At 47.8% G+C, this 15,525-nt stretch overlaps 1 protein-coding gene across 4 annotated transcripts in view; it reads left to right on the top strand.

Moving 5' to 3' along the window:
• Window positions 1–2,382: 2,382 nt before the first annotated feature.
• TRIM67 (tripartite motif containing 67) overlaps window positions 2,383–15,525 on the top strand; it is a 55,285-nt gene continuing 42,142 nt past the window's right edge. For 2 of the 4 annotated variants that reach the window (XM_016940810.4, XM_054660076.2), the window contains exon 1: window positions 2,383–4,333. In XM_016940810.4, coding sequence (XP_016796299.2) covers window positions 3,296–4,333 — 1,038 coding nt within the window. In that variant the 5' untranslated portion in view covers window positions 2,383–3,295. The remainder of the gene's footprint in view (window positions 4,334–15,525) is intronic. The other 2 variants (XM_009441652.5, XM_054660073.2) reach the window with 1 other exon arrangement.

The following is a 15,525-nucleotide window of genomic DNA, read 5'->3' as shown; positions in this document are numbered from 1 at the left end:
AAAAACCTCTGTCTTCTGTTACCTCCCTGAATACACACAGAGTTTACTATGGCAAGCATCTTTCCATTGCGGTACTTTTTTCCCAAATAAACCTCTCTTCTTTTAGAGAGCCTGTCTCTTTGTTATTTAGGTGACAAGAGTGCATGAGAAATGCATAGGTGTAGAATTCTGATGTACTAGATCACCTCCTCCCCGTGGAAAACAAAACTACACTCAGTCTGAGTGGAGGAGTGCTTGAACTGTAAGTCCTTCTGTACAGGAAAGGAGTTACACACCCCTCCAGGAGGCCACCCCTACCCCCAAGCAGTTTGTTTTGGTCCGAAAATGACAAAGGAGACTGGATTTCAGCCATATGGCTACTGGTTTGGGGCAGACCTGTTCACAGTAGAACCATAAGAGGTTATGACTTCCCTTGTGGTCACCAGGAGGCTGGGCTGAGCCGGCGTAAATGATGGCACTTGCTAGGGTCACAGAAATTCATCTTTAAGTGCATTCAATTACAGACCTACCCATACACTGAGTTTCTGACATGACCCTGTAGATTCCATAGCACATTTCTGGAAGGCTTATCTGAGAGTTGCAGGCAGGATCCAGCTCATTGTGGCTTTATCTACACAAGGCAGATGAGGACAAGGTTGTTACCATCTCCCATCTGTGGCTACTGATGCCTGCTTAAATAATTGTTCCAAGCCCCCTAGCTGAGGGGAAGTAGAGTCAGGTCTCTTAATGCTGTGCGATGCTCTATCTGGCCTTAGCTTGGCCTGCTCTTCAACTTTGACACAAACTGGAAGCAAGCTGCAAAGCCGGACTAAAGGTTCATAGGATTTTAAAACAGAGCCTGGCGTGGTGGCACAGGCCTGTAGTCCCAGCTACTTGGGAGGCTGAGGTAGGAGGATTGCTTGAGTCCAGGAGTTCGAGGCTGTAGTGAGCTATGATCACGCCACTGCACTCCAGCCTGGGCGACCCAGAGAGACTCCAATCGCCGCCCCCACAACAAAAACAGAAAGTAGGAAACGCTGTCTGTATTTGCAACTAGCTCGTTTAGTTCCCAGACATGAGTATTATGACAATATTCATTTGGCATTTCAGGATCCGAGCGAGGGAAAGCCCAAGCGAGCTGCTGAGTGGGGCCAGTGGTCCCGGGGCGTCCTGACTTCCAAGGCTCTGGGCCTTCGTGCTGCGGCCAGGAGCGCGTCGCCAAGCGCCTCCCCAAGGGTCCCCCTGCAGGGGTTCCTGTCCCCTAGGCACAGAGCCCCAAGCCCTGGGCACAGGCTGCAGCTTCCCCCTGCCTGACCCCGCCAGCCTGCGCCTCCTCACCCGGGGACTAGCAGAAGCCTGGGCCCGCGCCTGGCGCTACGACTCCAGTCTTTAGTCTTTGTTTGGAGCACGGGAGAACCTGGGACGGAGGAAGGCATGACTTCAATATTCATATCGTTGTTAAATAAACGATTTCCTAATTTGTATCTGTTTCATGCCAGCGTGAAACTTCTGTAGGCAGAGCCGGCTGCGCTGCCAGCACTTTCTTCTGCTCGTCCCCACCCACCTCTGCCTCCCCCACCCAGCCTCCCCTCGGCAGCAGCGGGGAAGAACAGCCGAGCAGACCAAACAGCCGGGGCCGCGGGTGGGAGGCTGTTCCCGCAGCTCGTGGCTGGCGTTGGAGAATGTGGAGATTTTCCCATTCATAAAAGGAACGTCCCCGCTTGCTGCCTTCCCGCTTGCCGCCTTCCCGCTTGCCGCCTTCCCGCTTGCCGCCTTCCCGTCCGCCGCACACCGCCACATCCGCAGCGGGGTAGGGCTGGGTCTGGGGGCGCTGGGTTCCCAGTGGTCTACCCGGGCGCGCTCTCGCCTTTCTCAGGAAACCCCATTTTGTGAGCGGCACCGCGTGTCCTCGCTCAGTCCGTGCACACAGTTGACCTGGAGCGCGGATGAGCACCCTTGGTTGAAACGAAGAGACAAAATGGCTTGTGGTTCAATTCATAAATAAAACCTCACCCTTGGACTTCAGGCTGCCCGACATTTTGGGACTTGGATTTTTTTGCTTTATCATAGTTTTAGGAAGCGACTGTCAGGCCATGTTGCCTATCCATTTCTAAACGACTGGCTTTTTAGGATCCCGTTTTCACCCTTCTATGGCGGTGGGTTGGGGGTGGGGTGTGGAACTGGAGTGGCCCAGGGAGACGATGGCAGGGGCGGGGCGGGGCAGGGCGTTGTACTGATTCAAGATACAATCTCCATCCAAATAATGGATTGTTATTAACAATGATCCTCCCTGCAAAACCCTTAAAATTGCCCCTTGATTCCCTAGCAGCAAGAGGCGAGCCCTTATTCGCTGAGCTGAAGCCGCCTCCCCCCTCCTCCCCATTACTCTCTGCTCTGGAAATTACAACTCCTCGGCGCGCCGCGCTGGGAGGCAGCGGCAGCGGCGGGAGGGAGGCGGGGAGGGGATTCCCGAGCCAGCCGGGCGCTCGCCCTCCGCCCGCCGGCTGCAGCGTCGCGCGGCCAAGGTCAGAGGCGCCGCAGGAGCAGCAGCTGGGAACCAGGGAAGCGGGTCAATCCCGGCCGCAGGGAGGAAGCCCCAGGGCGCAGTCAGCCGGCGTCCACAGCCGCCGAGGAGGAGGGTGAGCGGCTGTCTCCGGGCCGGTCGGGTCCCGCCGAGGTGGCCGCGGCCCCAGCGACCCGGCGGGTGGCGGCCCAGGGGTCGGCGAGCAGGCAGCTGGAGCCCCACCTTCGGCTCCCGGGCGCTGTCCGCCGCCTCGTGGTGCTGATCCCAGCCCCACGGCTGAGCGGCCTTCGCACCTGCCTGTCTCACCTCGCTATCACCCCGATAAGGAGCTGGGCGGGGGCAGAAGGGGGGCCTCGGGGTAGCCGCCCACCGGAGCCAGGGGCTGAAGCAGCGAGCGCACAGCAGCCCGGCCGCTGGTCCTGGGGTGGAGAGGAGGCGCGCGCTGCAGCCGGCGGCGGCGCTGGTGCTGATTCATCACCTAAAGCTCCTCGCAGGCCACCGCGAGGGCAGCCGACCGGCTCCGGACTCTGGCCGCAGGTTGAAGCCGCTGGTGCGGGAGCCTCGCGGGCAGGAGGTGAGGACCCCCTCCCTTCTCTTGCCCCTCAATCATCTTAGGGCGGTGGCTACAGGACAGAGAGAGGGGCGTGCCCCTCGGCTGTGAAGTGGGCATGCCCGTGTGATGCCCCCGCCCGCCGTCTCACCGGGGCGCACCGCGCTGGTCCTCCTCCGCCAGTCTCCCGAGCTCCGGCCATTCATCCCCAGCACAGAGCAGAGCGGGCAGCCGGCGCCGCGATGGAGGAAGAGCTGAAGTGTCCCGTGTGCGGCTCTCTGTTTCGGGAGCCTATCATCCTGCCCTGTTCCCACAATGTCTGCCTGCCTTGCGCTCGCACCATCGCGGTGCAGACCCCGGACGGTGAGCAGCACCTGCCCCAGCCGCTCCTGCTTTCCCGGGGATCGGGGCTGCAGGCGGGCGCCGCCGCCGCTGCCTCTCTGGAGCACGACGCTGCGGCTGGCCCGGCCTGCAGCGGTGCAGGCGGGAGTGCAGCTGGCGGCATCGGCGGCGGTGCGGGAGGTGGCGGAGACCACGCGGACAAGCTCAGCTTGTACAGCGAGACAGACAGCGGCTACGGGTCCTACACCCCGAGCCTCAAGTCCCCCAACGGGGTTCGCGTGCTGCCCATGGTGCCCGCACCACCCGGCTCCTCGGCTGCGGCGGCTCGGGGTGCCGCCTGCTCCTCGCTGTCCTCGTCTTCGAGCTCCATCACGTGCCCGCAGTGCCACCGCAGCGCCTCCCTGGACCACCGCGGCCTGCGCGGCTTCCAGCGCAACCGGCTGCTCGAGGCCATCGTGCAGCGGTACCAGCAGGGCCGCGGGGCCGTGCCGGGGACGTCTGCAGCCGCGGCGGTGGCCATCTGCCAGCTGTGCGACCGCACCCCGCCAGAGCCAGCAGCCACGCTCTGCGAGCAGTGCGACGTCCTCTACTGCTCTGCCTGCCAGCTCAAGTGCCATCCATCCCGGGGACCCTTCGCCAAGCATCGCCTGGTGCAGCCGCCGCCGCCGGCGCCCGCCGAGGCAGCCTCCGGGCCCACTGGCGCCGCCCAGGGCGCCCCCAGCGGAGGCGGCGGCTGCAAGAGCCCGGGAGGCGCGGGGGCCGGGGCGACTGGGGGCAGCACGGCCCGCAAGTTCCCCACGTGTCCCGAGCATGAAATGGAGAACTACAGCATGTACTGCGTGAGCTGTCGAACCCCGGTGTGTTATCTGTGCCTGGAGGAGGGCCGGCACGCCAAGCACGAGGTGAAGCCGCTGGGGGCCATGTGGAAGCAGCACAAGGTGAGCCCGCGGGACGCGGGAGTGCAGGTGCCAGGGAAGAGGGTACGAGGAGAAAGGCTTTTGGCCTCTCCCTTGGAGAGCTGACAGAAAGTCGGTCAGAGGGTCAAGCAGGAATTACCTCACTCATTAGCCATTCATTCCATCAGATAGTCATTTGACAAACACGTAAGGGACTCCCAGTACTTTGGACTGGATGCTGGAGATGGGAAGGGTATGGAAAGATGACTTATTAGGTCCCCACTCACCCGAGGTTTTAGGATTTATGTAGGCACAGGGCACCCAAAACGCAGACACAGGGCTCTTTTACTCCCAACGTCTGACTAATAAGTTACCTTGATGGTCCCTTTTGAGTTAAGGCATGCAGGATCTCCTTTTCCCCTCTGCCACCCTCAGCAACTTATGGCTGGCAATGTGTCCTTGTATCTGATACTGCGAGAAAGAGAGGAGCCATCAAAATCTGGTTAGGTCCTTGATCAGACCCCAAGTCAAGACTAGAGTTGGTTTTTCTAACATTCACCTAAATTTCCCATCCAAAGGCCAAAGATGAGCAATTGGACTCACTTCCCCAGAGGTCAATGAACTAGGCCTGGCAGAGTTAGAATCTTGTGGGAAGGACCCCTAACCGCCTCTGGAACTTCAGACACCAATTATTCCTTGTAGTCTTACCAGTAAACTCTCACTGCAGAGGCAAGAGGTCTCCACACAGCCCAGCCAGAAATATATATTTGAATTGAGGAGGAAAATAAAGTAATTGGCCAAGGCTATCCAACTGGAAATAAGCAAAAAGGTGAGCACAGATGAGAGGAAGAGACTAAGAGACTAACCATTCCTATATAGATTTGTAGTTCATATATAGTTACTCTATAGTATTATCTGCTATAATGAGCATATATTATTATAATTTAACATTTTAGAATAACAAATTAGAAAAAACAAACGTGAAACACTTTAGGAATCCACCTTTAAGAGGAGAATTTGCATAATACATAGAAAAAAAGATAAATATGCAGTCAAATCCCTAGTTCTAGAGCAGTAGTTCTCAACTGTGTCCAATTTTCACCCCTTACCCCAACCCCTCCCCAACATTTGGCAATGTCTGGGGACATTTTTAGTTATCACACCTAGAAGGTGCCACTGGAATCTAGTGGATAGAGGCCAGGGAAGCTGATAAACATTCTACAGTGCACAGGAAAACTCCCCAAAACAATTATCCAGCCCCAAATGTCAACAGTGCTCTGGAGAGAAATCCTGCTCTATAGTTACACAGACCTGTATCCAAATCTTAGGACTTGCAATTTACTAGCTGTATGAGTCTAGGCACAATTTAAAACCCATTGGAAAAAAATACCAAACTTAAGACAATTGTGGTAAGGATTAAGTATAATACTGTATGTTTAGCCTCTAGCAAAGCACCTTAAATATAATTGATAAATAACATTAAATGTTGCTGCTTATTGTATAGTCCTAATACCTAAAACCAGTGAATTTGCAGAAAGCTACAGGGCAGTAGCAAAGAGTGCTTATTTGGCCTCACTGACTTCGTTAGCTGGAGAAAACATGAGCTGGCAACTTTTGGTAGTGTTTATGCTGAGTCCTAAAATAGCTTTGAGCTGAATCAGAATTGTTGCCTTGAGTTAGTTATCATTCATATGATATTTTGTTGCATATTGCTTCACAGTAATTGTAGCTATCTTGCTTATTTCATCTTTTAAGTGAATAAACATCATTTTACAAATAAATTATTTGTAAAAAGGGCTGTGACCAATTACCAAGACAAGAAGTACAGATTCCAAATCTCACATTCAGATTTCACAAACTGCTAAATCTTCACAGCTTAGAGAGACAAAACTAATTCTGAGTGTTGCCACTCAGATGTTCAGAATTAGTGAAGAGTGGAAACCAAAGAGAGTTGAGATGAGAATTTGCAATTGTAAGAGAAATTAAGTGTCTTACATGGAAAAGTGAGTTAGATAATGAGCTATGGTTTAAAGAACTAAGGTTATACAGGAAAAATCATTGGTCATCCCTGGCTTGGTGGCAACAGCAGTTTTATAAAATTTCTATCCTCAGCCAACAATGCAAAGTTATGAGGAAATTTGGGAAGCACATGTGATATTTGCCCCCTACAGTGGGCAGTGTAAACTGTGGGAATATGACTATGCAGGATCTCAATTTTGTGACATCCTCCTAAATCCAGAAGGAACACTACAAGTTACTTTTGTGAACACCTGTTTTCAAGAATGAATAGAAGTGCTGCTGTTCTTCTTCAGCAGGTGCTGTTGATTTCTACAGAAAGGGAAACTACTGAGTGCTTATTATGAGCATTTCACCTGGGGGCTGGCAATCAAAAGAAATGATCAATGGGAGAGCCTTGGTCAAACACTGTTGGTCTTGCTTTGTGGCTGGGCATCTAGACCAGCATGTATGCTGTGAGGGTGGCTACTTTTGAAAGACAAACTAGAACACTCCATTAAGACTCCCACTGTTGGCAATTTAAGTTTTTCAGTAAAACATGAAGTCTCTGGATTTTGTTGTTGTTGTTGTTGTTATCTAAAAATCTCAGAACCTTGACAAAGCCTCATTGCATCACCAGAACTAGAATTGGGACAGCAACATTTCTCTAACATTCCTGTGATTAAAGAAGCCGTCATCAAAGCCTTGCTTTAATTTTTCTCTGGCGTTACTGCAGCTTGCCTTCTGATTAGTGATTCTTAAGTAAAGAGACATATATGTGACACTGAAATCTATTTTAAAATAAGATTATTACCTTTTAAAAGCAGTGGAAAAAACTTTAGGTCTTGGCTAAACACATTTCTGTATGAATTTCTTGGGAGAGGATTAACTGTTTCAAAGAGCTTCTGATGTGAAGATGGGATAGGGAAGGGTAACTGTACAGGAGAGCTTTTGGTTTTTTGCTCCTTGATTATGAAAATCTGTTTTTCCTGAAGCTGGAGGAAAGGGTTACTGTGTACCATAGCTCTTTCCTAGTGTGACATGCCACAGAATGTCAACATCTATAACTCCTCACTCAGGGAGAACTCTGACCTGCTGGGTGCAGATGGCCAGCTCTGAATTAAACTGGGTAGGAGTTGATTCCTAAGTTGAGGTTAGAGAATAATTCTTTTTTCTTTATAGATAAGCTCTTCTTCTGGAGTTCTTTGAGAGCCATGGTAAATCGAAGAGCCTTAAAAGAAAATCTCACTGATACTCCAGGAGTGCTATTCCCACTGAGTCAGCACCTCACAAAAGCAAGGGAGAGGGTGTGGCCTGGAAAGCTCAGAAAAGACAGGAATTTTGATCACTCGAATGTCTTTTTTTTTTTTTTAAGAGATAGGGTCTTACTACATTGCCCAGGCTTGTCTCCAACTCCTGGCCTTAAGTGATCTTCCTGCCTTGGCTTCCCAAAGTGCTAGAGTTACAGGTGTGGGCCACTGCACCCAGCCAACTCCCACGTCTTAAGGCTCTGCCAAAGGGCAGGTGGCTTCTCAGCCTGCTGTCTTACCTTATTTTGTAAAAAGGGTATGTTAGGCTTTAAAGGCTCAGAGGAAACACCTCTTCTATTAAAAGGGATAATACATACGTGACAAAGAACATGGAGTCATAGTTGCACTGTGATCACAGGTAAAAATGTTTTAATATTTGTAATTCTTTTTTTTTTTTTAATATTTTGAGACAGGGTCTCTCTCTGTTGCCCAGACTGGAGTGCAGTACTGCCATCACAGCTCACTGTAGGCTCAACTTCCTGGGCTCAAACGATCCTCCCACCTCAGCCTCCCAAGTAGCCGGGACTACAGACACACCCCACCACCATGTCTGGCTAATTTTAAAATTTTTTGTAGAAATGAGGTCTTGCTCTGTTGGCCAGGCTGATCTCAGTTGAACTCCTGGCCTCAGGCAATCCTCCTACCTTGGCCTCCCAAAGCCTGGGATCACGCCTGTAGGCGTGAGCGACTGCACCTGACCAACGTATATCATTTCTGACGGCTGCCTGCCATTTCTTCATAGGCATTTATATTTTATTTCGTTAACACCTTAATACTGAATTTTGGGTTGTTTTCTGTCTTTTGCTGTTACAAACATTTTGCTCGTTAAGTCTATGCCTACACTTTTAATTATCTCCTCAGGTTACATTTCTAGATATGGAATCGCTATGTCAAAGATACCTGATTTTAAGATATTTAATTACTGTTTCCAAATTACCTTTCATAAAGATGACACCTACGTTCTTTTTTAATAACAAAATTATGTAAACAATTAAAAATTCACGTGGATAAAGACCACAGGGAGAAATGGTAAGGTGGATTGTCTTCTTTCTAGTAATTATTGTTTGCTATTTTCATTACATTATTGTTAGAACTATTTTTAAAAAGAAGATGACATGTATCTAGATTTTCATATTTTTAACTAGTAGTTAGGGATCTTCCCTCAACAATTGATTTAACATGTACAGATATTGCTCACTATGACCTCTTGGATTTTAAGGTCCGTGAAAAGACAAGGCCTTGGGGGCCCACCTAAGGCATTTTTGGGTGGGGTTGGATGGGCAAAAAGAGTTAGGTAGGGAGAAATGTTTCGTAAAAACTTTCCAGGGGGCCTGAAGTCTACAACTCTATGGCTGATGATTGTACACTTGCTGCCAACTTTAAGCAGAGTGTTTGGAGTCCAAACTGAGAAGAGTCCGCCAGGGCTCTCAGAGCATGTGGCATGGAAATATGCTCATTCTCATTCTGAGTGGAAGCCCTAGATATTTTTGTTTTATTTTTATTTGTTGAGATAGAGTCTTGCTCTATTACCCAGGGTGGAGTGCAATGGCGCTACTCAGCTCACTGCAACCTCCGCCTCTGGGGTTCAAGTGATTCTGCCTCAGCCTCCCGAGTAGCTGGGATTACAGGCATGTGCCACCACACCCAGCTAGTTTTTTGAATTTTTAGTAGAGACAGGGTTTTGCTATGTTGGCCAGGCTGGTCTTGAACCCCAGACCTCAAGTGATCTGTCTGCCTTGGCCTCCCAAACTGTTGGGATTACAGGTGTGAGCCACTGCACCAGCCTTCAATTCTTTTCTTTTTTCTTTTTTTTTCTTTTTTTTTGAGACAACGTTTCTGCTCTTGTTGCCCAGACTGGAGTTCAGTGGTGCACCATGTCAGTTCACTGCAACCTCTGCCTCCTGGGTTCAAGTGATTCTCCTGCCTCAGCCTCCGAGTAGCTGAAATTACAGGCATGCACCACCACGCCTGGCCAATTTTTGTATTTTTAGTAGAGACAGGGTTTCTCCATGTTGGTCAGGCTGCTCTCAATCTCCTGACCCCAGGTGATCCACCTGCCTCGGCCTCCCAAAGTGCTGGGATTACAGGCATGTGACACCACACCCGCCCCGAAGCCTAAATTTTTGAGAAGTTGAATCTTTTACCAACTCTAAAGTTCTGGGAAAAGAAGTGCCTAGGCTGGCTTCTCTCCTATCTGCCCCAGACTGGCTAAGAACCAATGGCAAATCTGCTCAGAGCCCTGGGGAGATGAGCTGACTCCCCTAACTAGAGGCTGCAGCACTTCACACCATCTCTGTGCCAACATCACCACTGTCTTCAAGCCACCTTTGCTGTAACCCTACCCTATGCTTAGATTTAATTCCAAGTAGGTTGGTAATTCAGGGACCTTTATGTTACACCTTTAAAATGTTTTTTTCTTTCTCTCTTTTTTTTTTTTTTTTTTGAGATGGAGTTTCACTCTTGTTGCCCAGGCTGGAGTGCAGTGGTGCAATCTCGGCTCACTGCAACCTCCGCCTCCTGGGTTCAAGAGATTCTCCTGCTTCAGCCTCCTGAGTAGCTGGGATTACAGGCATGTACCACCATGCCCAGCTAATTTTTTATTTTTAGTAGAGATGGGGTTTCCCCATGTTGATCAAGCTGGTCTCAAACTCCCAACCTCAGGTGATCCGCCCACCTCTGCCTCCCAAAGTGCTGGGATTACAGATGTGAGCCACCGCGCCCAGTCTTTTTTTCTTTTTAATATGCTTTCCTTGTCACACACATCTAGGAAACAAAAAGTGGGTTTGAGAAAAGAAGGCAAGAATCCAGAAATTTGAGTTGCTTTATCTTCTCTTTGAAGACTATTTATATAGAGAAATATAAGAAATTAAAAGTTGAAGACAACCTCAAAGGCTGTGAATGAACAATCCTCCTGTCACTATTCATGAATATATTTCATAATGTTTGCTGTGGTGGTCACTGTGTCGTTAAGGTATTGTTATATTTTTAGCCTGCAATGGAAGGGCTTTTATGCCAGTAGACATTCATGGTGATGGAGCTTACATGTAGAAGTCAACAATATAGAGTGTTCTAGATGGGAGGAATCTCTTAATTCCTGAAACAGACCAGGGAAAGGGTCAGCAAACTGTGGCCCACTCCCTGTTTTTGTAAATAAAATTTTATTGAAACACGGCCACACTCATTTATTTACTATTGCCAATGGTTGCTTTTGGCCATGTTTGCTTTTGGAAGAGTTGAGTGGTTGCAACAGAGATGATGTGGTCTGTAAAACTGAAAGTATTTACTATCTGGCCCTTCATAGAAAATAATTTGCCCTCCTTTAGATTGCAGCCTTGTTGGTCGCAATCTAAGTGTGGGCCTCCACCCTGCAGCATCAGCATCAACCTGGGAGCTCACTGAAAATGCAGAATTTTTAATCTCAAACAGTTCTGCTGACTCATGATTTGTGTTTTAGCAAGATTCTAGGTGATTTGCATGTACATTAAACTTTGAAATGCCCTAATGTGACTGCTTTTAGAGCTCCAGGGTGCTAGGCCCATGACTTTCACTGCAAGTCATCTGAGAAGTGGATATGTCTCCTCTAGGGGGCCTGAGAGCTTTGAACTAGTGTCTTATTTAGTTACCCTGGGCACCAGTCAGGATCTTTAGGTTACACAAACTCTGGGTACTGGGAAACCATATGGTGCTCAAAGACCACCTGGCCCAGAGATGGGCAGGAATCTCTAAAGGGTGGGAAGTGTCTGCAAATCTGTATGAGTCTTCTTGAGTTAGAGCAGAGGGGCCTGAGGAGAAAGAAATTCTGGAGAAATGCTTTCTGCTGCTTTCCTGGGATTTAAAATAAACCTACTTAGCTGTTTGTACCTTGGGTTTCATATTAGTTTGGGTCTTAGTTGTTCTCTAAATCAGCAAAGAGAATGCTTTATCCACTCTTTAGCCATTTTCGGGGGGGGTGCTGCCCAGGTAGTGGTGGAGGTTATGACAATCATAACCAGGGAACCTCAGGAATAGCAGAGAATCCAGACAGACATTGGGAGGGGGCTTTAGCAAATTCCTTCCTCCCAGTTTGGAATTTCATTTTGTGAAGTTCTTGATGGGAAACTGAGGGTTTCAAAATGTTTATTTTCTAGGGTCTGCTGTTTTCTAACAGAGATTATGAGTCGCAACCTCCTCATTTTGCAGATGAGGAAACTTGAGAAGAAGGGGCTTGCTAAACTTGTACAGCAAGTTGTGAAATGATTTTGCAAAAAAACAAGTCTGGGCATGGTGGTTGATGCCTGTGATCCCAGCACTTTGGAAGGCAGAGGCGGGCGAATTGCTTGAGGCCAAGAGTTTGAGACTAGGCTAGCCAACAGAGAGAGACTGCTTCTCTATAAAAAATAAAAGCATTAGCCAAGCATGGTGACACGTGCCTGTAGTCCCAGCTACTCAAGAGGCTGAAGCAGAGGGAATGCTTGAGTCCAGGCTGTGGTGTGCTATGATTGCAGCACTGCACTCTAGCCTGGGCAACAGAGCAAGACCCCAACTCTAAAAACAAACAAACCAACAAACCAACAAAAACGGCCCCCTTTATTGCTCCTCACTGTACATTTTGAATAACTGTAAAAATGCAACAGAATGCTATATGTATATTTGAACAAAAACAGATGCCTATGGCATCAGCTGAGGAGTAGTTATGCATAGAAGAAATAAAGCATTAGCTGACAGCTATTTTTAAAAGTGGGGGGAACAGAGATGGAGCACAACCTCTCATTCAACTGGAATGGGGCAGCAGGAAAAGGGAATTGAAGGTGGGGACGGGATGGGGGAGCTTCAGTGTCCTGTTTGGGACGAATAAGGCAAGAGTTTGGGGGCCAGAAGGGATGTGAGAGAGATCACTAGCGTTCCCTCTCTATTTTACATATGGCTACAGTGGCTACAGAAAGGAGATGTGGTGTAGAAGAGAGAGAGGGTGTGAAAGGATTCACAAGGACAGGGCAAGGTGAGCTGGGTTCTGGGAACCAGGAGTGTGGATGAGGCCTCAGTGACAGACGTATCAGACAGGATGTGGACACCTGCCAGCACTCACTCCAGAAGGAGAGGCTGGGCCTTAGTCACATGACATCTAAAAAAATCTGTCCAGACGGTGCATAGTTGTAAAAAATTAGGTCAAGGTTGTGTTAGGAAATTTAGACACATACTTGTATTTACTCAATCTCCCAATCCTCATAGTTTGATTCTGGATGATATCTATAAAACCAGGAAACCAGTGAACTATGAATACTCAGAAACAACAAGCCTCCTAAAATGAAGAGATGAGACTTTCTCTCACTCGATAAATTATTTGTTGCCTTATGGTTGGCTTTACCTATCAGCTGAGCTGTGTACCCACAACTAAAAGTCATCTCTAACACTTACTATAACGTAAATACTGATGCTGTCTCTTGACCATTACATCCTTTTTCTGAGCTGATGCTGCTAATGATTATTTCTCCTTCAATTCACCTAATTACTCATTCAGTCAATGAGGACATCTTGAATGCCTATATATCATATCAGACACAGTTCTAAACACTGAGGCCACCGATGGAATTTTCTTTCCTCAAAGAACATAAATCTAGTCATAAGAGGAAGAAAATTGACAAGTAAATGAACAAATAAATAAGCTGGATAGTGATAAATACCAAGATGGAAATAAAAACAATGTGATAAAAAATACTTAGGCAGGGCCAGACACAGTGTCCCATGCCTATAATCCTAACAATTTGGGAGGCTGAGGCAGGTGGATTACTTTAGGCCAGGAGTTCAAAACCAGCCAGGGTAACATAACGAGACCTTGTCTGTATTTTAAAATACCAATAGTACTTAGGCAGACCTCTTTGGCAGAAAAGTTGAAAAACAATCACTGAGGAGGATGTATTCAAGCTAAGACTTGAAGACTGGATGGGAAAGAACCAGCCTTGCAGGATTCTGAAGGCAGCACATTTCACAGAGAAGACAAGGGCCAAGAACCAGGGGCAGGTGACGCCTGGTGTGTTTAAATGACAGAAATGGGCCAGTGTGCTTGGGGCATAATGAAACAGATGAATAAGGGGCAGAAGCAGAGAGCTAGGCAGAGAGGCAGAAGGGTACAGGGCCTGGCGGGCCATGCAGAACAGGTTGAATTTAATAGTAAGTGCTATGGGTAACCATCAGAAGGATTTAAGCTGGGGTGTGATGTTTCTTTTCTAAAAGAGCTGTCTGACAGAGGTTTGGAAAATGGATAGTAGGGGGACAAGAGTGGAGGCAGGATGTGTAATTAGAAGCTTTTGCAGCAGTTTGGGCTATAAATATGGGGACTTGAATTAGGAGAGAGGCAGCAGAAATGGAGAGAGGCTTATGCATTCATATCCTGCTGGGGGTTCTCTGAGCTTCTTGGACTTTTGGTTTGGTGTCTTCTATTATTTTTGGAAAATTTTTATGTACTATCTCTTCAGAAAATTCTCCTGCTCTATCCTCTCTCTTTCTCTTTCTCTCTCATCCTTCCAGAATTCCAATAACACATATATTAGATTGCTTGCTATTGTCACACAGTTCTTGGATGATCTCTTCTTTTTTCTTTTGTCTTATTTTCTTTTGTCTTATTTTCTTTTTTTTTTTTTTTCTATTTAGAGACAGGATCTCATTGTGTTTCCCAGGCTGTAGTGCAGTGGCACAATCATAGTTCACTGCAACCTTGAACTCCTAGGTTCAAACAATCCTCCTGCCTCAGCCTTCCAAGTAGCTAGGACTAGAGGCACATGCCATCATGCCCAGCAAATTTGTTAATTTTTTTTTTTTTTTTTGTAGAGGTTGCATTTTGCTGTGTTGCCTAGGCTGGTCTCAATCTCCTGGCCTCAAATGTCTCCCACCTTAGCCACCCAAAGTTTTGGGATTATAGGCATAAGCCACCATGTCCAGCCTTTTATTTTACTTTTAGTCTTTTTTCTTTAATCACTTTTTTTGTTTCTTTGTGTTACAGTTGGGGTAACTTCTATTGACTTCCATTTCACTGGTTATTTTTTAGGCTGTGGCAAGTCTAGTGATTAGCCCCCCTCCCTCTCCCTTCTCCGTCTCCACTCTGCATTTTCTCAGATGTCCTGCTCTTTCCCCAACAGTCTGTCCCGTCTAATGCTATGGGCCTGTGTCTCTTTTCTCTATCTTACCCAGGAAGAAAGAGTTTTTTCATTTCCCTTCCCTCAGCTACTAGAGGTCCTTGCTGTGCTCTGGGAGGTTGTTTTTCTTTCTTTTTAAGTTATGCTTTCTTGAAATTTATAAACCCTTGCAAACTGCCTTATGCCCTTTTTGAAACTAATAAATGCATAAATAAACAAAATAAGTAGTCTACTTGAATACAACCAAAGAGAGCTAGGATCTTCTGGAAAGTCTCATTAAGATAGTCCCCTAGTTGTGAGCAGTGCTGCAGTCACTGCTAGAAAAACTGAATGCTGCTTGGAAATGTTTGGATCAAGAAACAGAGATCTTCTTGGTCCTGCAGCCATGCTACTGCTCCCTGCCAGTCCCACACAATAAAGAGAACTTTGCCTGGTGCAGACAGTGCAGCCATTCATCATATTTCAAGTTTCATGTGAATGTCACCACACACCATCAGCTTGCTGGGAGGGCGTGAGTTTTACCTCTCACATTGGTTTCCTTCACTGAACTATCTGCGGCTATCAGTGATGAGTGTTTGTCCTGCACACAGTACTGTCTCCCCAGCAGGGTTCTACACCTGTAACCTACTGGGAATATGAAGATGCACAGAAGGGGACATCAGGGCACACCAAAGGCAGGAAGACCCTGCAGGGGGATCTCAGGAAGTGTGAGAGGTCTGAGTTTTTAGCCTACTTACAAGCCAACAAATTAGCCTGCCAGAGTTTCGTGGGTGCAGTCAGAAGACATTAGACTCCTAATTCACAGATGGAGAACAGTTTA

This window comes from Pan troglodytes, chromosome 1, assembly GCF_028858775.2.
Source record: "Pan troglodytes isolate AG18354 chromosome 1, NHGRI_mPanTro3-v2.0_pri, whole genome shotgun sequence".
NCBI classification, from domain to species: domain Eukaryota; kingdom Metazoa; phylum Chordata; class Mammalia; order Primates; family Hominidae; genus Pan; species Pan troglodytes.
Note: the sequence above shows the minus strand (reverse complement) of the source record. Positions and strands in the feature narration are given on the sequence as shown.